This window comes from Sphaeramia orbicularis, chromosome 11, assembly GCF_902148855.1.
Source record: "Sphaeramia orbicularis chromosome 11, fSphaOr1.1, whole genome shotgun sequence".
Classification (NCBI taxonomy): domain Eukaryota; kingdom Metazoa; phylum Chordata; class Actinopteri; order Kurtiformes; family Apogonidae; genus Sphaeramia; species Sphaeramia orbicularis.
The window spans coordinates 54,752,266-54,779,355 of NC_043967.1; the positions used below are offsets into that span (position 1 = coordinate 54,752,266).

At 43.2% G+C, this 27,090-nt stretch overlaps 5 gene segments (V, D, J or C); 3 read left to right on the forward strand and 2 right to left on the reverse strand.

Moving 5' to 3' along the window:
• Window positions 1-27,090, reverse strand: part of LOC115427908 (Ig kappa chain V-IV region S107B-like) — a 65,631-nt gene that overhangs the window by 12,119 nt on the left and 26,422 nt on the right.
• The window catches only part of LOC115427913 (Ig kappa chain V-III region MOPC 63-like), a 44,896-nt gene that overhangs the window by 3,679 nt on the left and 14,127 nt on the right, over window positions 1-27,090 (forward strand).
• LOC115427912 (Ig kappa chain V-III region MOPC 321-like) lies at window positions 8,533-26,597 on the forward strand. The segment is given in 4 exon segments: window positions 8,533-8,584; window positions 8,692-9,013; window positions 24,562-24,596; window positions 26,097-26,597. Coding segments are annotated over 4 exon segments (735 nt in total).
• On the reverse strand, window positions 10,071-24,034 carry LOC115427911 (Ig kappa chain V-III region MOPC 63-like). The segment is given in 4 exon segments: window positions 10,071-10,571; window positions 12,205-12,242; window positions 23,566-23,875; window positions 23,983-24,034. Coding segments are annotated over 4 exon segments (726 nt in total).
• The window catches only part of LOC115427909 (Ig kappa chain V region Mem5-like), a 96,556-nt gene continuing 91,205 nt past the window's right edge, over window positions 21,740-27,090 (forward strand). The window contains 2 exon segments of the V gene segment in view: window positions 21,740-21,895; window positions 22,092-22,398. Coding sequence covers window positions 21,844-21,895; window positions 22,092-22,398 — 359 coding nt within the window.

Consider the following 27,090-nt stretch of genomic DNA (forward strand, 5'->3'; position numbering starts at 1 on the left):
ACTGAAATAGGCTGTTCATCAGCTGACCCAAAGTTTAAGACCACAGCCTTTAAAAGCCAAAATCTGCTCAAAAATGTGGATTCAGTGTCATTTTCTGTCAGGTATTCACACTGTCATGACCTCCTGATGGCAAAGGCAAATAAGCTTTCTCTGTTTGAACGTGGTCGGATTGTTAAGCTGCAAAACCAAGGCCTCTGGACACGCGTCATCACTGCTGAAGTTATTATTACTGTTGTCACACTTTATCAAAACGTGGTGGGATTTGGTCAGTGTTGTCATGGACATAAACGTGTGAGTGAGTGAAAAAATGCACATTGTGACTCAGTGATTATAGTGCAGCGTCATGAACCTGATGATGTGTTGAAGATCAGCTCCAGTCTCATCAGGTCTCGTCAAAATAAAAAAGAAATCACTGTCGTTATTACTGTCATGTCTTCTGTCATATGTTCATTTTTCTTTCATGTGGCTGTTAAATGACAGGATGTGTTTTATAACTTTAATTATGAGGTTTATTTGAAGAACATTCACTGTCTTTCAAAAGTAAAATGAGACCATTTTTCAGTAAAAACCTCTGACACAGACGTTAAAACCAAAGTGAAAAACAAAGTGATTGATCCATTGAGGTGATTGATGATTAGAGTTAATCCAGGTCCCTGTTGGAGTGAGTCCTGATTTCCATACAGTGACTTTGCATCAGCAGCACCATGCTCCAGTGCTCTGGGAGAGTTTATAGTCCTGACACTGGAACTGTGGATGACTGACAGCTGTCCTTCATCACAACACAACACACACAAATGGTCCTCATCCAAAGCATGACTTTGGTCTCCGTCCTCATCTGGACTCTCCTCTGCTGCTGCTTCACAGGTAAAGTCCAGAGAATCCAACTCCTCTCCTCTATGAACATCCGTCCCTCTGAGATGAAGAAGACAAAACCATGACGCTGCTTTATGTTTGTGTCTCTGTATCCTCAGGGTCCAGAGGCCAGGTCACAGTGACTCAGCCTGGAGCAGTGAGCTCTGATCTGGGAGCCTCCACCACCATCACATGTACCACCAGTCAGAATATTGGGAGCTCTAACCGTTTACACTGGTACCAACAAAGAGATGGAGAAACTCCTAAACTTCTCATTTCTGTTGCCACCACTCGACAATCAGGGATTTCCAGTCGTTTTTCAGGCAGTGGATCAAACTCTCATTTCACTCTGACCATCAGTGATGTTCAGGCTGAAGATGCAGGAGTTTATTACTGTCAGCAGGGTCACAGCCTGTTTCACACATTGAAAAACTGTCATACAAAAACCTCCTTCAGACTGAACAGAAACTGAACTGACTGATACAGTTCAATGAACACAGTCTGTACAACGATAGATCAGAATATTTATCTGGTTTTTTGCTCACATTCAACTCAAAATTGGTCCTGCCTCTTCCCTGCCCTCATCATCACCACTCACTTATCCTCAACTTCCTCCATGTGTCTCCCCCACTCCCCCCCTTCTCCCCCTCTCCCCCAGTCTCTATCTCTATCGCTCTCTCTTTTTCTCTTTTTTTACCCTCTCTCTTTAACCCCAACTGGTCAAGGCAGACAGCCATCCTCCTCAGTCTGGCTCTGCTCCAGGTTTCTGCTGTTAAAGGGAAGTTTTTCCTCGCCACTGTCACCAGTCACAAGTGTTTGCTCCTGGAGGATTCTGTTGGGTTTCTGTAAATTGGCTTAGAGTCTGGTTTTGACCAACTCTATATGTAAAGTGTCATGAGATAACTTTTTTGTGATCTGTCCATCCATCCATCCATTCTCTTCCGCTTATCCGGGGCCGGGTTGCGGGGGTAACAGTCTAAGCAGGGATGCCCAGACTTCCCTCTCCCCAGACTCCTCCTCCAGCTCTTCCGGGGGGATCCCGAGGCGTTCCCAGGCCAGCCGAGAGACATAGTCTCTCCAGCGTGTCCTGGGTCTTCCCCGAGGTCTCCTCCCGGTGGGACATGCCCGGAACACCTCCCCAGGGAGGCGTCCAGGAGGCATCCGAAACAGATGCCCGAGCCACCTCAGCTGGCCCCTCTCGATGTGGAGGAGCAGCGGCTCTACTCTGAGCTCCTCCCTGGTGACTGAGCTCCTCACCCTATCCCTAAGGGTGCGCCCAGCCACCCGACGGAGGAAACTCATTTCGACCGCTTGTATCCGGGATCTTGTCCTTTCGGTCATGACCCAAAGCTCATGACCATAGGTGAGGGTAGGAACGTAGATTGACCGGTAAATCCAGAGCTTCGCCTCTCGGCTCAGCTCCTTCTTTACCACAACCAACCGGTACAGCGACTGCATCACTGCAGACGCTGCACCGATCCGTCTGTCAATCTCACGCTCCATCCTTCCCTCACTCGTGAACAAGACCCCGAGACACTTGAACTCCTCCACTTGGGGCAAAGACTCCCCACCGACCCGGAGAGGGCAAACCACCTTTTTCCGGTCGAGAACCATGGCCTCGGATTTGGAGGTGCTGATCCTCATCCCGCTCGCTTCACACTCGGCTGCAAACCACCCCAGTGCACGCTGAAGGTCCAGGTTCGTTGAGGCCAACAGGACAACATCATCTGCAAAAAGCAGAGATGAAATCCTGTGGTCCCCAAACCAGACCCCCTCCAGCCCTTGGCTGCGCCTAGAAATTCTGTCCATAAAAATTATGAACAGAACCGGTGACAAAGGGCAGCCCTGCCGGAGTCCAACATGCACCTGGAACAGGTCTGACTTACTGCCGGCAATGCGAACCAGGCTCCTGCTTCGGTCATACAAGGACCGGACTGCCCTTAGCAAAGGGCCCCGGACCCCATACTCCCGAAGCACCCCCCACAAGATACCACGAGGGACATGGTCAAACGCCTTCTCCAGATCCACAAAACACATGTGGACTGGTTGGGCGAACTCCCATGAACCCTCGAGCACCCGATGGAGAGTATAGAGCTGGTCCAGCGTTCCACGACCAGGACGAAAACCGCATTGTTCCTCCTGGATCCGAGGTTCGACTATCGGTCGGATCCTCCTCTCCAGTACCCTGGAATAGACTTTCCCCGGGAGGCTGAGGAGTGTGATCCCCCTGTAGTTGGAGCACATCCTCCGGTCCCCTTTCTTAAAAAGGGGAACCACCACCCCGGTCTGCCAATCCAGAGGTACTGTCCCCGACCGCCACGCGATGTTACAGAGATGTGTCAACCAAGACAGTCCCTGCACATCCAGAGACTTAAGGTACTCAGGGCGAATCTCATCCACCCCCGGTGCCCTGCCACCGAGGAGCTGTCCAACCACCTCGGTGACTTCAGCTTGGGTGATGGACGAGTCCACCTCTGAGACCTCAGCCTCTGCTTCTTCTATGGAAGACGTGGCAGTGGGATTGAGGAGATCCTCGAAGCATTCCTTCCACCGCCCGACAACATCCCCAGTCGAGGTCAGCAGCTCCCCACTTCCACTGTAAACAGTGTTGGTGGCGCACTGCTCTCCCCTCCTGAGGCGCCGGATGGTTTGCCAGAATTTCCTCGAGGCCGACCGATAGTCCTCCTCCATGGTCTCCCCAAACTCCACCCAGACCCGAGTTTTTGCCTCCACAGCTGCCTGGGCTGCGGCACGCTTGGCCTTCCGGTACCCATCAGCTGCCTCGGGAGTCCCACGGGCCAACAAGGCCCGATAAGACTCCTTCTTCAGCTTGACGGCATCCCTTACTTCCGGGGTCCACCACCGGGTTCGGGGATTGCCGCCACGACAGGCACCGGAGACCTTGCGACCACAGCTCCGAGCAGCCGCTTCGACAATGGAGGTGGAGAACATGGTCCACTCGGACTCAATGTCCCCAGCCTCCCCCGGGATCTGGGAGAAGCTCTCCCGGAGGTGGGAGTTGAAGACCACACTGACATCGGGTTCTGCCAGATGTTCCCAACAGACCCTCACAACACGTTTGGGCCTGCCGAGTCGGTCCGGTTTCCTCCTTCGCCAGCGGATCCAACTCACCACCAGGTGGTGATCGGTTGACAGCTCTGCCCCTCTCTTCACCCGAGTGTCCAAAACACGCGGCCGGAGGTCTGATGATACGACAATGAAGTCGATCATCGACCTCCGGCCTAGGGTGTCCTGGTGCCAAGTGCACTTATGGACATCCCTGTGTTGGAACATGGTGTTTGTTATGGACAAACTGTGACTAGCACAGAAGTCCAGTAACAAAACACCACTCGGGTTCAGATCAGGTTTTTTGTGATCTGGCGCTATATAAATAAATTTGATTGTTTGAGTGATTTAATTGGTTTTCCCCTGTAAGTCGCTTTGGAAAAAAGCGTCTGCCAAATGTGTAAACATAAACATAAGCATAAAATTACAAACACATTTTTCTTCATATTGCCATGAAATCAGTTTGTTTGCAGACGACATCCTCTTATCCATTATGATTCCATATTCTCATTTGGTTTGAATAAAGTTACAAGTAATTGAACAGTTTTAGGATTCTATTATAAACCAGTATGTCTTTCATCGATAAAGTTGCCAACCCCCCGACAAAAAAAAAAAAAAAAAAGGGACACCCTGTTGGCAGGGCCACCCAACCCCACTGCCTTCACCGCTCCAGGAGTAGTGGATTTATTTTGTCATTTTTGTGTGTGAAATGATTTTTAAGCTTTTTAACTGAAATCTGAATTTAAAGAGATGCATGTTTTTGAGTGACATGAATATATGGAAAACAATTTATTATTTAACGATTTACTTAAGACATTAAAGGACAGATATACTTATACAATCCCATCCTTCACTCTGACTATAAAAACCTACATGTAAATTTGATTCAAACAAAAATGTTCAGAAATGCTGCTTTCTTTTTAGAGACAAAGATTTTCTAACACTAAACTAAATGTTCACATTATTCCTGACAGGTTTCAACTAAATTCTTGGACAATAAAATCTACTTTATGCTTATGATACTTGATTATTTCTTACACAAAAACAATATATTTTCAATTAATCTCAAATGTAAATCTTAAAATGAAGAGATTAGATGGACTTTATTATTTATGACTGAATTTGGTTCCTCTAACACTTCAGCTCCATCGTGAAAATTAATGCATCTTAACGGAAGATACAGAAATTCTACAAAGAAATTGCAAAAATGCATCACATTGAACAGTTCAACTCTTTTTTCTTCTGATAGATGTAGATATTATTAAAAATATATAATATATATTGTAAATACAGATTGTGGGTTGGATCAAATAGAATTCCTCTTTTCTACATACATGTTCATTGTTCTTACAGCCTGAAGGTTTTCTGTCTTTATGGAAATAATTTAAAGCAGTTTTTACCAGATTGATTGGATTTTAATGTTACAGGAGGATTATCAAATCACACTGCCACTAGAATTATACTTTTGTATCTTAAAACACCAAAGTTGAGGTTCATGAAGCAGAATTCCCATATGTCTGTTTCCTAATAATATTAAAGACCTTAAATTACTATGTTCTACTCAGTGTGTCGTTTTCCCCTCGGAGCTCAGTAACCATGGCAACGGTCAAGCATCACTGCTGAACCGTGACAACAGACAGGTTTCAGAACCAAAGATACAAAGATGAAAATAGTCACTCAAACTCAACGTCACATCATTCACATGAAATACTGATGTTTGATGAATATAAATATTAATCGCTGTAAAACAGTTTCATAATCAAACAGTTGTAGAAGTTTGTAAATCAGACCCATTAATGCAACATGTAGATGAAATCAGTATTAACATCAGAGGATTTTCACTCCTCATACTCAGTTTGTGGATCAGGTTCTGTTACTGATAGAGAACATTTGTTCACTGAATAAAAATACTCTGAGAAACATTACATTTCACAAGTTCAGTCATTAAAATAAGTAACATGTACAGACTAAATGTTGAGGTTAAATGTTGATTGTATCTGATAAAGAATGAACATCAGTCTGTGAGCAGACACTGAACCTTCAAATACCTGAAATATGAACAAACTACAAACATCTGAAACATATTTACCCACCATGTGGAATTAAGATATAAATAAATCCTTAATGAAATATTTCCCTTTTTGAAAATATTAATTGTCAAATGAATCTTTCTGAACCTGTACAATGTTGAACTGATTATGATGTAAAATCAACTCCCACATATTCCCAATCAATACTCAAAGTGATTGATCCATTGAGGTGACTGATGATCCGAGTTAATCCAGGTCCCTGTTGGAGTGAGTCCTGATTTCCATACAGTGACTTTGCATCAGCAGCACCATGCTCCAGTGCTCTGGGAGAGTTTATAGTCCTGACACTGGAACTGTGGATGACTGACAGCTGTCCTTCATCACAACACAACACACACAAATGGTCCTCATCCAAAGCATGACTTTGGTCTCCGTCCTCATCTGGACTCTCCTCTGCTGCTGCTTCACAGGTAAAGTCCAGAGAATCCAACTCCTCTCCTCTATGAACATCCGTCCCTCTGAGATGAAGAAGACAAAACCATGACGCTGCTTTATGTTTGTGTCTCTGTATCCTCAGAGTCCAGAGGCCAGGTCACAGTGACTCAGCCTGGAGCAGTGAGCTCTGGTCTGGGAGCCTCCACCACCATCACATGTACCACCAGTCAGAGAATTTACAGCTCTGAATTACAATGGTACCAACAGAGAGATGAAGAAACTCCTAAACTTCTCATTTACTCTATCACCACTCGACAGTCAGGGATTTCCAGTCGTTTTTCAGGCAGTGGATCAAACTCTCATTTCACTCTGACCATCAGTGATGTTCAGGCTGAAGATGCAGCAGTTTATTACTGTCATTGTACACACTCTATCAACAGTCAGTATGTGTTCACACAGTGAAAAACCGTCGTACAAAAACCTCCTTCAGCTGCAGAGGAACTGATCTGATCCACAGCTGCACTGAAACTAAAACACTAGATGGTGACAATGACAATACCTCACAAAGGACATATATTTAACACATGTCATCGTGTTCAGCCAGGGTCAAAGTGCAATATATACTTATCTGTACTGTTTTCTTGGTTTGTGACATGCCTGTTTTTATACTGTATATATATATTTACACTTCTTTTCTTCTTTAAACAGTTTTGCACTACACAACACCAGAGAGTTGTCTCTTATAATTGCGTGTTACATATGTATAATGACAATAAAGGCATTCTATTCTATTCTATTCTATTCTATTCTATTCTATTCTATTCTATTCTATTCTATTCTAACAACACTATCCAATCCATAACTGGGATAAATTACACTGTTTAACACTTTATTATTCTTGTTTTTCCACCGTTTTAAATCATGAGCTGAACATCAAAAATGCCACATTAGTTATTCAATCCTTCCATAATTATTAAACTTGATTTCTTTGATTGTTTTTACTTTTTTATATTTGTTTTTATGTCCACGTTTTTCTACACACAAAGTAAATATTTCCAGATTTATTAAAGATGAAAACTATATTATATCACTTTATACTGATGATAATCCACACTTTATTCCAGATTTATAAAATGTTTAAAATATTTGTAATTTATATTTGGTTAACCTTATCTACATTCTGACAAAAATATTAAATTCCAATTGTTTAAGGAAAATGAGTTTCCTATATTTCCATCAGTCTTTGCATATTTGAACGGGATTTTTATGTTTTCATGTTTTTGTTATTTGTCTTTATGATTGAGTTCTTCAACAGAAACATTAAATGTTTCTTGTGTTATTAAAGATGAAAATTATGTTACATCACTTAATGCTGATGATATGCTACTCTTATTCCAGAATCTTTAAATGTGTTTAAGGGATTTCTACTTTTTTTTTTTTATCTTCTGTACTGTCTTAGAAAAAACACTGAAAAATGATTGTGTAAGAATTATTATTAATGATGTACTCAGCGTTGTCTGTTTAAAAATTAAATGTTTTAATGTTTATTTATTCTTCTGTATTTACTGCGGTTGTTTTAAAGTGCTTCACAAATAAAGTTGGATTGGATTAGAATTTTTTTTACATGGTTTTGCCAGTGACCACGATGGAATACTTAACAACAAGGAATCATTATGTAATTGGAACAAATCCTATTAGATTATCCAGCTTTAACAGGAGAAGAACAATACTGTATTTAATTTGAGCCTTTATTGGACAAAATCAGCAAAAAGTGAATAAAACACCATGTACAGATGAACATGAAAACAGCAGGTTTGATGTACATATTCAGAGGTTATTTGGTTTTATATTGAACAGTTTATCATCAGGTTGTGTCAGTGATAAAAGAACTGAATCACTGTTGTCTTTATGTTGGTATCCCATATTCCCAATCAATACTCAAAGTGACTGATCCATTGAGGTGACTGATGATTTGAGTTAATCCAGGTCCCTGTTGGAGTGAGTCCTGATTTCCATACAGTGACTTTGCATCAGCAGCACCATGCTCCAGTGCTCTGGGAGAGTTTATAGTCCTGACACTGGAACTGTGGATGACTGACAGCTGTCCTTCATCACAACACAACACACACAAATGGTCCTCATCCAAAGCATGACTTTGGTCTCCGTCCTCATCTGGACTCTCCTCTGCTGCTGCTTCACAGGTAAAGTCCAGAGAATCCAACTCCTCTCCTCTATGAACATCCGTCCCTCTGAGATGAAGAAGACAAAACCATGACGCTGCTTTATGTTTGTGTCTCTGTATCCTCAGAGTCCAGAGGCCAGGTCACAGTGACTCAGCCTGGAGCAGTGAGCTCTGATCTGGGAGCCTCCACCACCATCACATGTACCACCAGTCACAATGTTCAAGTTTGGGGCAGTGAACATAGTCTGCAGTGGTACCAACAGAGAGATGGAGAAACTCCTAAACTTCTCATTTATCATGCCACCACTCGACAATCAGGGATTTCCAGTCGTTTTTCGGGCAGTGGATCAAACTCTCGTTTCACTCTGACCATCAGTGATGTTCAGGTTGAAGATGCAGCAGTTTATTACTGTCAGAGTCAACACTATATCAACAGCCTGTGGGTGTTCACACAGTGAAAAACCGTCGTACAAAAACCTCCTTCAGCTGCAGAGGAACTGATCTGATCCACAGCTGCACTGAAACTAAAACACTAGACGATAACAACACTATCCAATCCATAACTGGGATAAATCGCTCTATTTAAAACTTTAATGTCATTTTTACACAGTTTAAAATCATGAGCTGATTATCAAAAATGCCACATTAGTGATCCACTTTTTTCATAATTTTTAAACTTGATTTCTTTTATTGTTTTCACTTCTTTTTATTAGTTTTTAATTCCAGGTTTTTTGACACAAAAAATAATTATTTAGAGATAAAAGATGAAAATTGTATCACTTCATACTGATGATAATCTACTCCTTATTCCAGATTCATAAAATGTTTAAAGTAGTTTTAATTAATTTTTTTGTAAACATTATCTATATTCCAACAAAAATATGAAACTCCAACTGTTTAAGGAAAATGAGTTTCCTATATTTCCATCAGTCTTTGAATATATTTGAAAAGGATTTCTTTGATTGTTTTCATTTCTTTTTACTTGTCTGTACGATTGAGTTCTTCTAAACAAACATTAAATACCTCTAGTGTTATTAAAGATGAAAATTATGTTGCATCACTTAATGCTGATGATAAATTATTCTTATTCCAGAATCCTAAAATCTGTTTCAGGGATTTCTACTTCATTATTTTTTTAATCTTCTGTACATTCTGAGAAAAAATACTGAAAGATGATTGTGTAAGAATTATTATTCTGACATACTCAGTGTGTTCTGTTTAAAGATTCAATGTTTCACTGATTATTTATTCTTCTGTATTTACTGCGGTTGTTTTAAAGTGCTTTAGAAATAATGTTGGATTAGATTAGAATTTTTTCTTTTTTTGCAAAGACCACAATGGAATACTTAACAACAAGGAATCATTATGTAATCAGAACAAATCCTATTAGATTATCCAGCATTAACAGGAGAAGAACAATACTGTATTTAATTTGACCCTTTATTGGACAAAATCAGCAAAAAGTGAATAAAACACCATGTACAGATGAACATGAAAACAGCAGGTTTGATGTACAGACGTTTATTTGTGGTCAAACACTGAAACAATATTGCAGCAGTGAGAGAAGCCTGAAAATGTTTGCTGTTCAAAGTGTTGAAATGACACAAAGCCAGAGAGTTGGAGAGACAGAGTGAGCTGATGAGCAGAGTCAGAGCAGTAGGTGATCCCCAGTGAGTGGGCTCAGTACTGGGAACACTGGTGTGTCCTCAGTGTGTGTGAGAGTGCAGACTGGGAGCCCTGGGTGGCCTCACAGGTCACAGAGCCCACCTTCCTCCACTGGTCTGCAGGGAGCCTCAGGGTGCTGCTCCAGCTGTAGTGGCCGTCCTTCTGCAGCACCGCGGGGCTCCTGCTCTCCTCCCAGCTGCTGCTGCTGCCGTCGTTCACCTTCCAGGACAGACTCCAGTCTGAGGGGAAGCCCTTGTTGGCCAGGCACATGAGCGTGGCCTTCCCCTGCTGCAGCTCCTCTCTGGAGGGGGGCAGCACCGTCAGGGTGGGACGGACATTACCTAGGAGACACCAATCAGCTTAGAGGACAGGGACCACACAGCTGTCAATCACACATCACACACTTGGACACAGTGACTATGTGAGAGGGGATTTTCTCCTTGAAGGACTTGGTGTCAGATGGTTTTTCTGCTCCACCAGTCACTCACTCACACATGGTTTCACTTCCTGGAAACAAACTCAACTTGGAAATCAGCACAAACAGTCCTCATATGAGCGGAAATACAGCAAAGTGCACTGAAAGAACATGTTCAACCAAGTCTGTGCTGTGTTCTTTCAACTGTTGGACAAAGTCACTAATGAAATAATAATCATCTGTTTTGTCATTAACATTCATTCAAACCTATTTATATTGAAACCAACATAAAGACAACAGTGATTCAGTTCTTTTATCACTGACACAACCTGATGATAAACTGTTCAATATAAAACCAAATAACCTCTGAAAATTAATACAAGTTTAGTCTTGTACAAAATCTGAGCTGAGTTTGAAAAATCACATTTATCTCATTTGTTCACGAAAAACATGACGATAAAAACAGATCAAACTCAAGGCGATAGGTAACGTCTGTATTAGAAACAAAGACAGACTGTATATGATGGAAAATGTCTAATATTCATGGTTCTGTTCAACGTTGTGAACATATTTACTGTCCAACAAAAACAGACGCATGACGGAGTTCAGAACAAACAGCGACATAAATAACTGACGACAATCACACCTTCATGTCGACTTCAATTATCACTGTGCAAATCACTGTCAATGATTCCAACATAAACTACAAACTGTAACTGACACAATGAGAAGATACTGAGACATTTTTCAAATGTGCATCTGTTTGTAGATTTAGTTGAGTTTTTTAATGTCACTGATATGATAAACTAATATGTTTATGGTGGAACATGACAATGAACTGATGTAAAACTTGGACTAAAGTCTGAACTCTTCTCATTTACATCAGTTTAAAAGGAACCAGGAATGTGCGGTTTTTATTTTTATTTTATTTTATTGTATTTCTGTTTTTATTTTTTATTTTATTGTATTTAAAATTTCATCTTATTTCTTGCACTTCAAAAATTCTATGCACAATCAAATATTTTAATGTGCGCTGCTTTTATTTTAATTTTATTGTATTTCTCTCAAATTTCATCTTATTTCTTGCACTTCAAAAATTCTATGCATAATCAAATATTTTAATGTGAGCTGCTTTTATATTTATTTTTATTTTATTGTATTTCTAATCAAATCTCAATGTATTTTTAATATTGTATTTTTTCAATCAATGTGAAGCACTTTGGGCTACAATTTCTGTATGAAAGGTGCTATACAAATAAAGTTTGTTATTATTATTATTATTATTATTATTAAACATCAGTGAGACATAGATATGGAAAGAAATGTTTAGTAAAATTACAAGTCCTCAAGTCTCAGCTTTAATCTAAACTATCAATTATGTTTCTGTCTTTACACCAACAACTACAGTCATGAGTCATTTCACATATTTCTGTTACCAAACACCTACTGTTCACTAACATTTAAAGTTGATGTACAGTCATTAGAAAAAGGTAAAAATTCAATCTGTGAAAGTAAATATTGATGATAAATGACTGAAATTAGTTGAATTTTGCACTTACTTCCAACCTCCAGTCTGGTTCCTCCACCGAACGTCCACCACAGTGATACAAAGTGGTTGAGTCGTCGTACAAAAACCTCTGAGTGTAAAGACACGGCTCTGTGACTCTGAAAACAACAAACTCAACAAAGTCAGTGTGAATGTGTAAAACACAGCAGCATCAGGACAAAATGAATCACAACACAAACACAACAATCAATACAAATATAGATTTAGTTCCACATTTATTCCATTTCTATTTACACTCCTGATCAAAATTTTAAGACCACTTGAAGAATTGCACAAATGTACATATTGCATGGTTGGATCTTAAGTAAAGGTTTAAAATTCAAACAGAAGAGATGGGAGTGAGATAATAATAGAATTTGAGTCAGCAATTTATTGAAAAGAAAAATTAAACTGAAACAGGTTGTTCATCAGCTGATCCAAAGTTTAAGACCACAGCTGTAACGTGTACAACGGGAACCCAGATGCAGACCGACACTGAGGTAAGAGTTGGAAAAGCTTTTACTGAAGCTTAGCAGGAGTTCAATGTTACAGTTCACAGTTTTAAACAAAGTCACAAACACAGTCTCAGTAAACCAACAGGGGTTAGGCAAAGGGGGGCGTCGGGGACAGGCAGATAATCCAGGAACCGGAGAGACCGTAGAATCCAGAGGGGCAGTGACTGAAGACAGGGTCTGAGGCGGAAACAGGTCGATACCAGGTGGCGGTCAGAGACGTGGTCTAGGAGGAAGGGCAGGTCGAGTACCAGGTGGCGGACGAAGAGACGTGGTCAGGGGCAAAGGGCAGGTCGAGTACTAGGGCACGGACGAAGAAGGCAAAACCAGGCAGACAGATCAGGCAGGGGATCAGGCAACGGGTAGGCAGGACAGGTCAGGGACGAACAGGATCAGGCACGGAGAATCAGGCAAGAACAACGCTGGAGAGTTTCACACGGGGTAGAAAACAATCTGGCAACGACAGACATCAGAGCAGTGAATATATACACACCACCCCTAATGAGACGCAGGTGCGCTCATCAGGTGAATGGAATCATGATAATTAGGAGGTGTGTCAGGGTAAGAGGTCAGAGAGAGAAAAAAGCAGAGAAAAAAAAGCAGAGAAAACAGACAGATATGACAGAACCCCCCCCTCAAGGGACGGCCCCTGACGTCCCACAAACCAAACATGGGAGGGTGAAGGGGGTCTGGGGGAGGGTTAGTATTCATCAGAGAGTCCCTCCTCTACAGGTCCAGGCCCCTCCTCTTCAGACTCCTCCATAGGAGAACCAGAGACATGGGAAAGAGGAGAAACCGCACTATTGTCAGTAGTGCGAGAACATCTATTCGATGGCTGATCAGGATGCTGACGGTGGAAATCCCGGATGAGTTGGGCATCCAAGATCTGACGGGCAGGAACCCAAGACCTCTCCTCAGGACCATACCCCTCCCAGTCCACCAGATACTGGAGGCCCCTCCCACGACACCGAGAGCGCAGCAAACGGCGAACCGTGAAGGCCGGGGCACCATCAATGATTCGTGGGGGTGGTGGAGGCTGGGAAGCTGGCATCAGAGGACTGTCACGGGCTGGTTTAATCTTAGAGACGTGGAAGGTAGGATGGATGCGCATGGACTGCGGTAATTTCAGTCTAACAGCCACCGGGTTGATTATTTTCTCAATGGAAAATGGGCCTATAAATTTTGGAGCCATCTTCTTAGACTCCACCCTTAATGGCAGGTCCCGGGTAGAAAGCCACACCTTCTGGCCCACTTGATAAGGGGGGGCTTGAGAACGATGGCGATTGGTGGCAGTGGAATAGCGGTCCGCAGCTCGTTGGAGGGCAGACCTAGCCTGAGCCCATGTCTTATGACAACGACGAATGTACACCTCAACGGACGGACAGGCAGCTTCTCCCTCAAGGTCAGGAAAAAGTGGAGGTTGAAACCCATAAGCACACTGAAAAGGAGAGAGTCCAGTGGCTGAGCTAACAAGGGTGTTGTGTGCATATTCCACCCACATCAGCTGTTTCGCCCAAGTTGAAGGGTGCTCTGAGGCCATGCAACGGAGCATGGTCTCCATCTGCTGATTCAGCCTTTCAGACTGACCGTTGGACTGTGGATGGAAGCCAGAAGATAGGCTGGATGAAGCTCCAATCAGGCGGCAGAATTCTTGCCAGAAAACAGAGGTGAACTGGGGGCCTCGATCAGATACCACGTCCACTGGGAACCCGTGAAGGCGAAAGACGTGGAGGAGAATCACTTCAGCCATTTCTTTGGCTGAGGGTAACTTGGGCAGAGGGATGAAGTGCGCCATCTTGCTGAATCGGTCTACCACCGTCAGGATGACAGAATTGCCTACTGATGGTGGTAACCCAGTGACGAAGTCCATGGAAATGTGTGACCAGGGTCGATGAGGCACCGGCAGTGGATGAAGATGACCCGCTGGTGGTCTGCGGGGAGCTTTATGCTGACTGCATACTGGACAGGCGTTGACGAACCCCACCGTGTCCTCCACCAACGAAGGCCACCAGAACCGCCGCTGTAATACTTCTGTGGTGCGCTGAATCCCTGGATGACAGGTCAGCTGGGAACCATGGACCCACTGCAGCACGTCTGATCTCAGGTTCTGTGGAATGAATAGACGGTTAGGGGGACAAGCACTAGGACCTGGCTGATCCTCCAAAGCGGCTTTGACTCGCTCCTCCACCTCCCAGGTGAGCACAGCTATGCGGTGACCCACTGGGAGGATGGTTTCCTCTGGAGTCGTACTCTCCTCTCCGGCCAGGAGAGGACGAGACAGGGCGTCTGGCTTGACATTCCGGGAACCTGGCCGGTAAGAAAGAGAGAAATTGAAACGAGTAAAAAACAGTGACCAACGGGCCTGGCGAGAATTAAGTCTCTTTGCTGTACGGATGTATTCTAAGTTCTTATGATCCGTCCAAACCAGAAAAGGAACCTTGGTTCCTTCAAGCCAGTGCCGCCACTCCTCCAATGCTAACTTAACTGCTAGCAACTCTCTGTTACCAATGTCATAATTTCTCTCCGCTGGCGATAGCCGTCTCGAGAAGAATGCACAGGGGTGCATCTTCTGGTCCTCAGCCGAGCGCTGAGATAGGACAGCCCCCACTCCCACATCAGAGGCATCAACTTCTACAATAAACTGCCTCTCAGGATCAGGAACCATTAGGATGGGGGCCGAACTGAAGCGGTCCTTCAGGAGCTGGAAAGCCTTATTAGCTTCCTGCGTCCAATGAAACGGGACCTTCGAGGAGGTGAGGGCGGTGAAGGGGGCAGCCACCATGCTGTAGCCCCGGATAAACCTCCGATAGAAATTTGCAAAGCCCAGAACCTCTGCAGCTGCTTCCGGGTGTCGGGAACGGGCCAGGAAGAGACGGCGGAGACCTTGGCAGGATCCATCTCCATGTAGTTCCGTCCCACGATGTACCCCAGGAAGGAGACAGAGGACGCGTGGAACTCACACTTCTCAGCCTTAACGAAGAGTGAGTTCTCCAGGAGCCGCTGCAACACTGTCTGGACGTGATGCACGTGTTCCTGTTCTGAGTGAGAAAAAATCAGAATGTCATCCAAATAGACAAACACGTACTTGTTAAGCATGTCACGGAGGACATCATTGATGAGGGCCTGGAACACGGCCGGGGCGTTGGTCAGTCCAAAGGGCATCACCAGATACTCATAGTGACCCGTGGGGGTGTTGAAGGCTGTCTTCCACTCGTCGCCCTCCCGGATACGAACCAGATGGTAGGCATTACGGAGGTCCAACTTTGTAAAGATGGTGGCCCCTTGGAGCAGCTCAAAAGCAGACGCGATGAGGGGAAGAGGATACCGGTTCTTTACTGTGATGTCATTAAGACCCCGGTAGTCAATGCAGGGTCTTAATGTGCCATCCTTCTTATCCACGAAGAAGAACCCTGCACCGGCAGGTGACGAGGACGGGCGGATGATTCCAGCAGCCAGTGCATCATTAATGTAGGTCTCCATGGCCTCCCTTTCCGGAGCTGAGAGGGAGTAGAGGCGCCCCTTGGGGGGCGTGGTACCAGGAAGGAGATCTATGGCACAGTCGTATGATCGATGGGGGGGTAAAGAAGTTGCTCTGGATTTACTGAAAACTTCATGATAGTCGTGGTATACTACAGGAACTTTAGACAGATCTGTGGCTGGACAGGAACTGGCGGGCTGAAGGGAAACCACACCTGGTTGAAGGCAGATCTGACGACATGATGAACTCCAACCCAGGATGGTTCCCTTAGACCAGTCAATATGGGGGTTGTGTCGACGAAGCCAGGGGTAACCAAGGATTAGCGGAAGATCAGGTGATTTCAGAATGTGAAACTGAATAGTCTCCTGATGGTCTCCAGACATAAGCATATGGATGAGCTCAGTCTGGTGAGTCACAGTTCCTAATAAATGTCCATCTAATGCACTGGCTGGAACTGGGTGGGAAAGGGGCTCTAGCTCCAAATCCAACTGTTTGACCAGATTCTCGTCCATCAGATTGGTATCCGCCCCTGAATCAATGAAAGCAGCAAGAGTGAACGGTCCTGAAGCCATCTGGAGCTGCACGTGGAACACAGGTCTGGAAATTGGGGCGGATGTCTTATACTGGCTCAGCAGGATGCCCCTTTTCCCTGCTGAGCCCTCCCTTTTACTGGACACTTGGAAACGAAGTGTCCAGCTTGACCACAGTAGAGACACAGATTCTCACGGCGCCGTCGTTCTTTCTCCTCCGCTGACAACCTGGTCCGTCCCACCTGCATCGGCTCCGCCCCTCCCTCAGCAATAGTCTCTGTCTGTGGGTCGGAAGGAGGCGGTAACCCCGGAGCTCGGACTGAAGTTCGGCGTCCCCCCCCTTCCCGACGTGAATCCTGCCTCCATAGCTGTATGCGTCGGTCCAACCGGGTCGTTAATTCAATTAGTCCATCCAGAGAAGGGGGAAGATCAAAAGAAATCAGCTGATGCTTGATGTAAGGAGCTAGACCGCTCAGATAAGCGTCACACTGTGCACCAGAGTTCCATGTACTGAGTCTAGCACGAGTGCGGAAGTCTATGGCGTAATCAGAAACAGATCGATTACCTTGATTGATGCTCATTAACCCGCCCGTGGCGTCAGGCCCTGAAGTCACCGGTCCGAACACTTTCCGCAGCTCCTCAGCGAAAGCCTGGAATGAAGAGCAGGCGGGGGTACTCTTTTCCCACTCAGCCGTTCCCCACAGCCGAGCTCTGCCGGTGAGATGGTTAATGGCGAAGGCGACCTTGGCTGCCTCTGTCGCAAACGTGCGTGGCTGCAGAGCGAACAGGATGGAGCAGTTCGTGATGAACGGATTGCAGCCCTCAGGATCCCCGGCGTAACGTTCTGGCTCCCCTACCCGGGGCTCCGGCGTGGAGTCTAACGATGAACACGGAAACGGAGCCGGAGGAGCCGGATCAGTGGAGGGAGAAGCCTGCTGTGTGATGAGGGCCGCCAGCTGCTGGACCTGCGCAGCGATAGCCGCTACTCCCTGCTCCACACGGTCCAAGCGAGCCCCCTCCGATGTTCGGTCTGCTGGGTCCATCTCTGGCCAGATTGTACTGTAACGTGTACAACGGGAACCCAGATGCAGACCGACACTGAGGTAAGAGTTGGAAAAGCTTTTACTGAAGCTTAGCAGGAGTTCAATGTTACAGCTCACAGTTTTAAACAAAGTCACAAACACAGTCTCAGTAAACCAACAGGGGTTAGGCAAAGGGGGGCGTCGGGGACAGGCAGATAATCCAGGAACCGGAGAGACCGTAGAATCCAGAGGGGCAGTGACTGAAGACAGGGTCTGAGGCGGAAACAGGTCGATACCAGGCGGCGGTCAGAGACGTGGTCTAGGAGGAAGGGCAGGTCGAGTACCAGGGCACGGACGAAGAAGGCAAAACCAGGCAGACAGATCAGGCAGGGGATCAGGCAACGGGTAGGCAGGACAGGTCAGGGACGAACAGGATCAGGCACGGAGAATCAGGCAAGAACAACGCTGGAGAGTTTCACACGGGGTAGAAAACAATCTGGCAACGACAGACATCAGAGCAGTGAATATATACACACCACCCCTAATGAGACGCAGGTGCGCTCATCAGGTGAATGGAATCATGATAATTAGGAGGTGTGTCAGGGTAAGAGGTCAGAGAGAGAAAAAAGCAGAGAAAAAAAAGCAGAGAAAACAGACAGATATGACAACAGCCTTTAAAAGCCAAAATCTGTTCATAAATGTGGATTCAGTGTCATTTTCTGTCAGGTATTCACACTGTCATGACCTCCTGATACCAAAGGCAAATAAGCTTTCTCTGTTTGAACGTGGTCGGATTGTTGAGCTGCAAAACCAAGGCCTCTGGACACGCGTCATCACTGCTGAAGTTATTATTACTGTTGTCACACTTTATCAAAATGTGGTGGGATTTGGTCAGTGTTGTCATGGACATAAACATGTGAGTGAGTGAAAAAATGCACATTGTGACTCAGTGATTATAGTGCAGTGGCATGAACCTGATGATGTGTTGAAGATCAGCTCCAGTCTCATCAGGTCTCGTCTAAATGGAAAAGAAATGACAGTCATTATTACTGTCATGTCTTCTGTCATATGTTCATTTTTCTTTCATGTGGCTGTTAAATGACAGGATGTGTTTTATAACTTAAATTATGAGTTTTATTTGAAGAACATTCACTGTCTTTCAAAAGTAAAATGAGACCATTTTTCAGTAAAAACCTCTGACACAGACGTTAAAACCAAAGTGAAAAACAAAGTGATTGATCCATTGAGATGATTGATGATTCGAGTTAATCCAGGTCCCTGTTGGAGTGAGTCCTGATTTCCATACAGTGACTTTGCATCAGCAGCACCATGCTCCAGTGCTCTGGGAGAGTTTATAGTCCTGACACTGGAACTGTGGATGACTGACAGCTGTCCTTCATCACAACACAACACACAGAAATGGTCCTCATCCAAAGCATGACTTTGGTCTCCGTCCTCATCTGGACTCTCCTCTGCTGCTGCTTCACAGGTAAAGTCCAGAGAATCCAACTCCTCTCCTCTATGAACATCCGTCCCTCTGAGATGAAGAAGACAAAACCATGACGCTGCTTTATGTTTGTGTCTCTGTATCCTCAGAGTCCAGAGGCCAGGTCACAGTGACTCAGCCTGGAGCAGTGAGCTCTGATCTGGGAGCCTCCACCACCATCACATGTACCACCAGTCAGAACGTTTATGTTGTGGGTAGCTTCCACCGTCTAGCCTGGTACCAACAGAGAGATGGAGAAACTCCTAAATGTCTCATTTCCAGTGCCACCTATCGAATATCAGGGATTTCCAGTCGTTTTTCAGGCAGTGGATCAAACTCTCATTTCACTCTGACCATCAGTGATGTTCAGGCTGAAGATGCAGCAGTTTATTACTGTCAGAGTTTTCATGTCATCAACAGTCAGTATGTGTTCACACAGTGAAAAAGCGTCGTACAAAAACCTCCTTCAGACTGAACAGAAACTGAACTGACGGCTGCAGCTGGAAGATACTGCACAGACTCACACAGTTCAATGAACACAGACAAGTTTTATTATTTAGAACAAAATACAATAAAAAAAGGTGTTTTATATCATACACATCATTACACAGACACCTTTGTTAATATTGCAATTAACTAAACTGTATAAAGAGTCGTCTAGGATAAAATTCACAATACCCTTACACACACACACACACACACTACTGAAACTACACTCATATTTCCACGAACGCACATGCATATACTACCATAAACACCTCACACATACACAAATGAGAAACCTCACGCATATACACTCCTGAAATTGCACACGCATATGAATGACAGCACACACACACGTGTCACTAAATGTGCACATAGACACACTATAAACTTTACACATTTCATATTTATTTATATGCACGACAATATGTGTTATATGAGAGGCAATATATGTGAGTATGCGCCTCTAATACAACACATATTGTCGTGCATATAAATAAATATGAAATGTGTAAAGTCAATTGTGTGTGTGTGCTTTCACATGTATGCGTGTGCAATTTCAGTAGTGTGTATGTGTGAGGTGTTTACAGTAGTATGTGTGCATGCGTTTGTGGGTATGTGTGTGTACTTTCAGTAGTGTGTGTGTGTGTGTGTGTGTGTGTGTGTGAGGATAACGAGAATTTTTTCCGAGACAGCGCTTCATAAAACTGATCATTTGAAAGGAAGTGTAAAAACCTCTAAAGTTAATTGAAAAAAGACAAAACATTCAGCAGGAATATTTACTACATCACCTGTTGAACAAAAGGATAAAATTAATGACCACCGATATTTTAACGTCCCACCATGACTCGACCTCTCATCGAAATGGACAAGAAATTACAGTCATTATTACTGTCATGTCTTCTGTCATATATTCGTTTTTCTTGGGTGTGGCTGTTAAATGACAGGATAATGTCGTGTAAAATTTAAAACCGTAAGTGGGAGACGTCTCTGGTCTCTGTGACGCTCTTCCCCAGTTGTGTTTATGTCTGTGCTCCATCTGTGTAGTGGAACTTTGTCGACTAACAGTCCCACACAGCCAACGACGAACTCAGAGATCGAGCAGAATTCGAGCCGCATAAAGTGTTTATGCATTCACAAAATAAACACTGAGTTGACATCTGCAGAAACAACGGACTTTTTCACTCTGGGAGACCACTTTTATATCGTCAAAAGTAGGTTGGGTTTAGCTACAAACCATACCCATTTTTTTTTTATCATATTTTAAACATTAATCTAGTCATGTTGGAACCCCCCTCTCAGCTTGTCCCCAATAGGATGAGGCTTCTTTGGTGTCGGTCAGGATTGGTCAAACATATATAAATATGTAACATTTTCCCGGAAAATGTTCAGTACTTCCCAGAATGTTCAAAAATTTCAAATCACGTGTACTTCTTTTGCACACCACGTTTTCTGGAACTTTCCATGAGCTCACGTTCTTTCTGCCCACCCCATTTTGTAACTTTGCATAAATTCATGTGCTACTTCAATGGTTGCACATTTTCGTTCTTGTGGTGGGTCTCCCAGGAAAAAAAGTCAACCACTCTGTTACAACCGTCACATTGTACTGAAATTTAACTTATGGCATGCAAATGAATACTTTCGATTATAAAATGAATACTTTGATTTGGTTTTTTGACACCACAATGTGTTTTACAACTTAAACGATGATGTTTATTTGAAGAACATTCACTGTCTTTCAACAGTAAAATGAGACCATTTTTCAGTAAAAACCTCTGACACAGACGTTCAAACCAACTGTACAGTCCCATTTACAGAACGAGTCCCAGTGAAGCTCTGGAATTCAATGGTAATGATCCAAAATGAAGGATGTTGTCCCAGTTTCATGGATGAACATTTAGAAACACTGAAAAACAAATGGTGAAAAACCACAGACTGATCCTTGTGTGTGTGTGGAATAAGTGAAGCAGTGATTGGTCTGAGCTCTGTCATGAACCTGATGATGTGTTGCAGATCAGCTCCAGCTGACTGACTGTGTGTGTTTGCATATGTGTCCGTCCTCTGTGCTCCAGCCGTTAAGAGGCCAGTGTTGATCAGTGTGTGTCCAGGCCTTTCACAGCCACTGACACACCAACAACACAATGATGATGTCCCTCATGTTCCTGCTGGCCACCCTGGGGCTCCTTGTTCAGGGTGAGACTCTCTTGTGCTTCAGGATGCCACCAGGTTCACCACAATGATGTTCTGCTGGGATGGACAAACACTGGAAACGTCCACCTTCTTCCATCTGTCCTCTGTCTTCAACAAATGACACTCTTCTGTTTCATGTTCAGCATCTTTACACAAATGGATGTGTGTGTGAAACTGCTTTTGTCTTTGTGTTTTTCAGGTTCATCAGGAGATATTATCCTGACTCAGACTCCCAAAGCTCAGTCTTTTGTTCCAGGAAACACTGTTTCCATCAGATGTAACGTCAACCCAAGTCCTAGTTATTGTTTCAACTGGTACCGTCAGAAACCTGGAGAAGCTCCTACACTGCTAATTTATTGTGCTACAAACCGTCAGTCTGGAATTTCCAGTCGTTTCAGTGGAAGTGGATCTGGATCTGACTACACTCTGACCATCAGTGATGTTCAGGCTGAAGATGCAGGAGTTTATTACTGTCAGAGTGGACACTCTATCAACAGTCAGTATGTGTTCACACAGTGAAAAAGCGTCGTACAAAAACCTCCTTCAGCTGCAGAGGAACTGATCTGATCCACAGCTGCACTGAAACTAAAACACTAGATGATAACAACACTATCCAATCCATAACATTATTTTTTCAGACTTTTAAATCATGAGCTGAGCATCAAAAAATCCAATATTACTGATTCAATCCTTCCATACCTACTCTAGCTCATTTTTTATTTTTTTATTTTTATTTTTTTTATTGTTTTCCCTTGTTTTTATTAGTGTTTGTGGTCACAGTGGTGGGTGTGAATTATATCTGAAATGGAACTTGCCTTCTCTGAGTGCACACACATATGCACATTAGCTGACTCTACTTTATAAGGCTCTTTTAACTTCATTCCTCCTCATTTGTGCACTTTATTATAGAAAACAAGAAGCTGCTATGCCTTGTGTTCATGCACTACACTTGTTTTATCTGTTTTTCTGGTGAGAACTGAACTTGGGAAAAGAGCCGTCAGCTTACTGCCCCCTGGGTATGGAATACTGGACAGACCGAACTGAAACTCTGAAGTTCTTCCACTTGGAGCCTTCTGTTCTATCCTGAGGGACAGACAGCATGACACCATTGGACAGTGCCCGTGTTTTTAAATTAGAAATTATTGTTTGTTGTTGTGTTGTCACTCCTGCACTTCTTGTTGAAAACACTACTGCACCTCTACAATTGTATGTTTGAATCTGTACTGTCACATTCTTGTAACTTTTCTTATGACATGTGCTGCTGAACTCTTTGTCAGGTCACCCTTAGTAAAAGAGATTCTGATCTCAGTGGGCTTTATCTGGTTAAATAAAGGTTCAAATGAATCCCAAAAAATGCCTCAAAAAGCTTCACACTATGTATTAATGAAACATCCTGTTCACTGAGCCTTGGCTGAAGTGAAAAGAACAACATGTGTAACCTTCAAGTGTCCAAGTGGACTCATTTATGAACACAGTCGTGTAATTCTGTGTTAGGGGACAGTAAACGTCAAAGTGTCAAAACTGTGCAGATGTTTCAACAGTATTTTATCATGTGAACTATTGTGTGTATTAGTTCTTGTTCATACACTGTGTTCATTGAACTGAATCAGATCAGTTCAGTTTCTGTTCAGTCTGAAGGAGGTTTTTGTACGACGGTTTTTCACTGTGTGAACACATCCTGACTGTTGATGCCATGATAACTCTGACAGTAATAAACTGCTGCATCTTCAGCCTGAACATCACTGATGGTCAGAGTGAAACGAAAGTTTGATCCACTGCCTGAAAAACGACTGGAAATCCCTGATTGTCGAGTGCTGATGGAGTAAATGAGAAGTTTAGGAGTTTCTCCATCTCTCTGTTGGTACCAGGCTAGAAGGCTTGGGCTATAAACATTCTGACTGGTGGTACATGTGATGGTGGTGGAGGCTCCCAGATCAGAGCTCACTGCTCCAGGCTGAGTCACTGTGACCTGGCCTCTGGACTCTGAGGATACAGAGACACAAACATAAAGCAGCGTCATGGTTTTGTCTTCTTCATCTCAGAGGGACAGATGTTCATAGAGGAGAGGAGTTGGATTCTCTGGACTTTACCTGTGAAGCAGCAGCAGAGGAGAGTCCAGATGAGGACGGAGACCAAAGTCATGCTTTGGATGAGGACCATTTGTGTGTGTTGTGTTGTGATGAAGGACAGCTGTCAGTCATCCACAGTTCCAGTGTCAGGACTATAAACTCTCCCAGAGCACTGGAGCATGGTGCTGCTGATGCAAAGTCACTGTATGGAAATCAGGACTCACTCCAACAGGTACTCTGATTACTCTACATGGATCAATACATTTACAATGGATTGATTAGGAATGTGTCAGGGATCAGATTAGTGTTTTTTGTCTGGGAATGTTTCTTGTGTAAATGTCTGTTTTCGTTCTTTTTTCATCTGCACAGTTCAATTCACACTTAATTTCACATACATTTACAAATGGAATAAATGTGGAACTAAATCTATATTTGTATTGATTGTTGTGTTTGTGTTGTGATTCATTTTGTCCTGATGCTGCTGTGTTTTACACATTCACACTGACTTTGTTGAGTTTGTTGTTTTCAGAGTCACAGAGCCGTGTCTTTACACTCAGAGGTTTTTGTACGACGACTCAACCACTTTGTATCACTGTGGTACACGTTCGGTGGAGGAACCAGACTGGATGTTGGAAGTAAGTGCAAAATTCAACTAATTTCAGTCATTTATCATCAATATTTACTTTCACAGATAGAATTTTTACCTTTTTTTAATGACTGTACATCAACTTTAAATGTTAGTGAACAGTAGGTGTTTGGTAACAGTTAGAAATATGTGAAATGACTCATGACTGTAGTTGTTGGTGTAAAGACAGTAACATAATTGATAGTTTAGATTAAAGCTGAGACTTGAGGACTTGTAGTTTTAGTTTGATCAGTCACAGAGCCGTGTCTCTACACTCAGTGGTTGTTGTTGGACTCAGTTTGTATCACTGTGGTGGACTTTTGGTGGAGGAACCAGACTGGATGTTGAAGGAAGTTTTTGCACAAATTCTAAGTATCACAACTTAAGGCTTTGTATTTATTTATTAATTTTTATTTTTTCTTCAATGGATAAAATGTTTTTTTTTAAATGTATAAAGCTTTTCAGGTTGTATTTTATTCTTTGTCGTCGTCCTCAGTGCAGCTTTCCTAAACATTTCTTTCCATATCTATGTCTCACTGATTTTTAAACTGATGTAAATGAGAAGAGTTCAGACTTTAGTCCAAGTTTTACATCAGTTCATTGTCATGTTCCACCATAAACATATTAGTTTATCATATCAGTGACATTAAAAAACTCAACTAAATCTACAAACAGATGCACATTTGAAAAATGTCTCAGTATCTTCTCATTGTGTCAGTTACAGTTTGTAGTTTATGTTGGAATCATTTACAGTGATTTGCACAGTGATTATTGAAATCGACATGAAGATGTGATTGTGGTCAGTTATTTATGTCGCTGTTTGTTCTGAACTCTGTCATGCGTCTGTTTTTGTTGGACAGTAAATATGTTCACAACGTTGAACAGAACCATGAATATTAGACATTTTCCATCATATACAGTCTGTCTTTGTTTCTAATACAGACGTTACCTATCGCCTTGAGTTTGATCTGTTTTTATCATCATGTTTTTCGGGAACAAATGAGACAAATATGTGATTTTTCAAACTCAGCTCAGATTTTGTCCAAGACTAAACTTGTATTAATTTTCAAAGGTTATTTGGTTTTATATTGAACAGTTTATCATCAGGTTGTGTCAGTGATAAAAGAACTGAATCACTGTTGTGTTTATGTTGGTTTCAATATAAATAGGTTTGAATGAATGTTAATGACAATACAGATGATTATTATTTCATTAGTGACTTTGTCCAACAGTTGAAAGAACACAGCACAGACTTGGTTGAACATGTTCTTTCAGTGCACTTTGCTGTATTTCCGCTCATATGAGGACTGTTTGTGCTGATTTCCAAGTTGAGTTTGTTTCCAGGAAGTGAAACCATGTGTGAGTGAGTGACTGGTGGAGCAGAAAAACCATCTGACACCAAGTCCTTCAAGGAGAAAATCCCCTCTCACATAGTCACTGTGTCCAAGTGTGTGATGTGTGATTGACAGCTGTGTGGTCCCTGTCCTCTAAGCTGATTGGTGTCTCCTAGGTAATGTCCGTCCCACCCTGACGGTGCTGCCCCCCTCCAGAGAGGAGCTGCAGCAGGGGAAGGCCACGCTCATGTGCCTGGCCAACAAGGGCTTCCCCTCAGACTGGAGTCTGTCCTGGAAGGTGAACGGCGGCAGCAGCAGCAGCTGGGAGGAGAGCAGGAGCCCCGCGGTGCTGCAGAAGGACGGCCACTACAGCTGGAGCAGCACCCTGAGGCTCCCTGCAGACCAGTGGAGGAAGGTGGGCTCTGTGACCTGTGAGGCCACCCAGGGCTCCCAGTCTGCACTCTCACACACACTGAGGACACACCAGTGTTCCCAGTACTGAGCCCACTCACTGGGGATCACCTACTGCTCTGACTCTGCTCATCAGCTCACTCTGTCTCTCCAACTCTCTGGCTTTGTGTCATTTCAACACTTTGAACAGCAAACATTTTCAGGCTTCTGTCACTGCTGCAATATTGTTTCAGTGTTTGACCACAAATAAACGTCTGTACATCAAACCTGCTGTTTACATGTTCATTGTTATGTCGTGTTTTATTCACTTTTTTGCTGATTTTGTCCCATAAAGAGTCAAATTAATCAGAATTAATGGATTGGTCTTCTTTCATTAATGATGGACAAAGTAATAGGATTTCTTCCAATTACATAATGACTCTCCTTAAAGTGTTGTATTTTGATCATTGCAGATTAATTAAAAACAAAATCATTATATTCATCAACAAATAAAATATTTCAAGAGATTACATCGATAAATTTTTCTTAATCTTTTTTCAGTATTTTTTTTCAGAATGTACATAGAAAAAAAAAAGTTAAAATCTTTTAAACATATTTCACAAATCTGGAATAGAGAGTAGAATATCATCAGTATAAGGTGATGTATCATAATTTTCACTTTTAATAACACTGAAAATATTTACATTTCATTTTGAGTAACTCAATCATGAAGACAAGTAAAAACAAATGAAAAAAAATCAAAGAAATCATATTCAAATG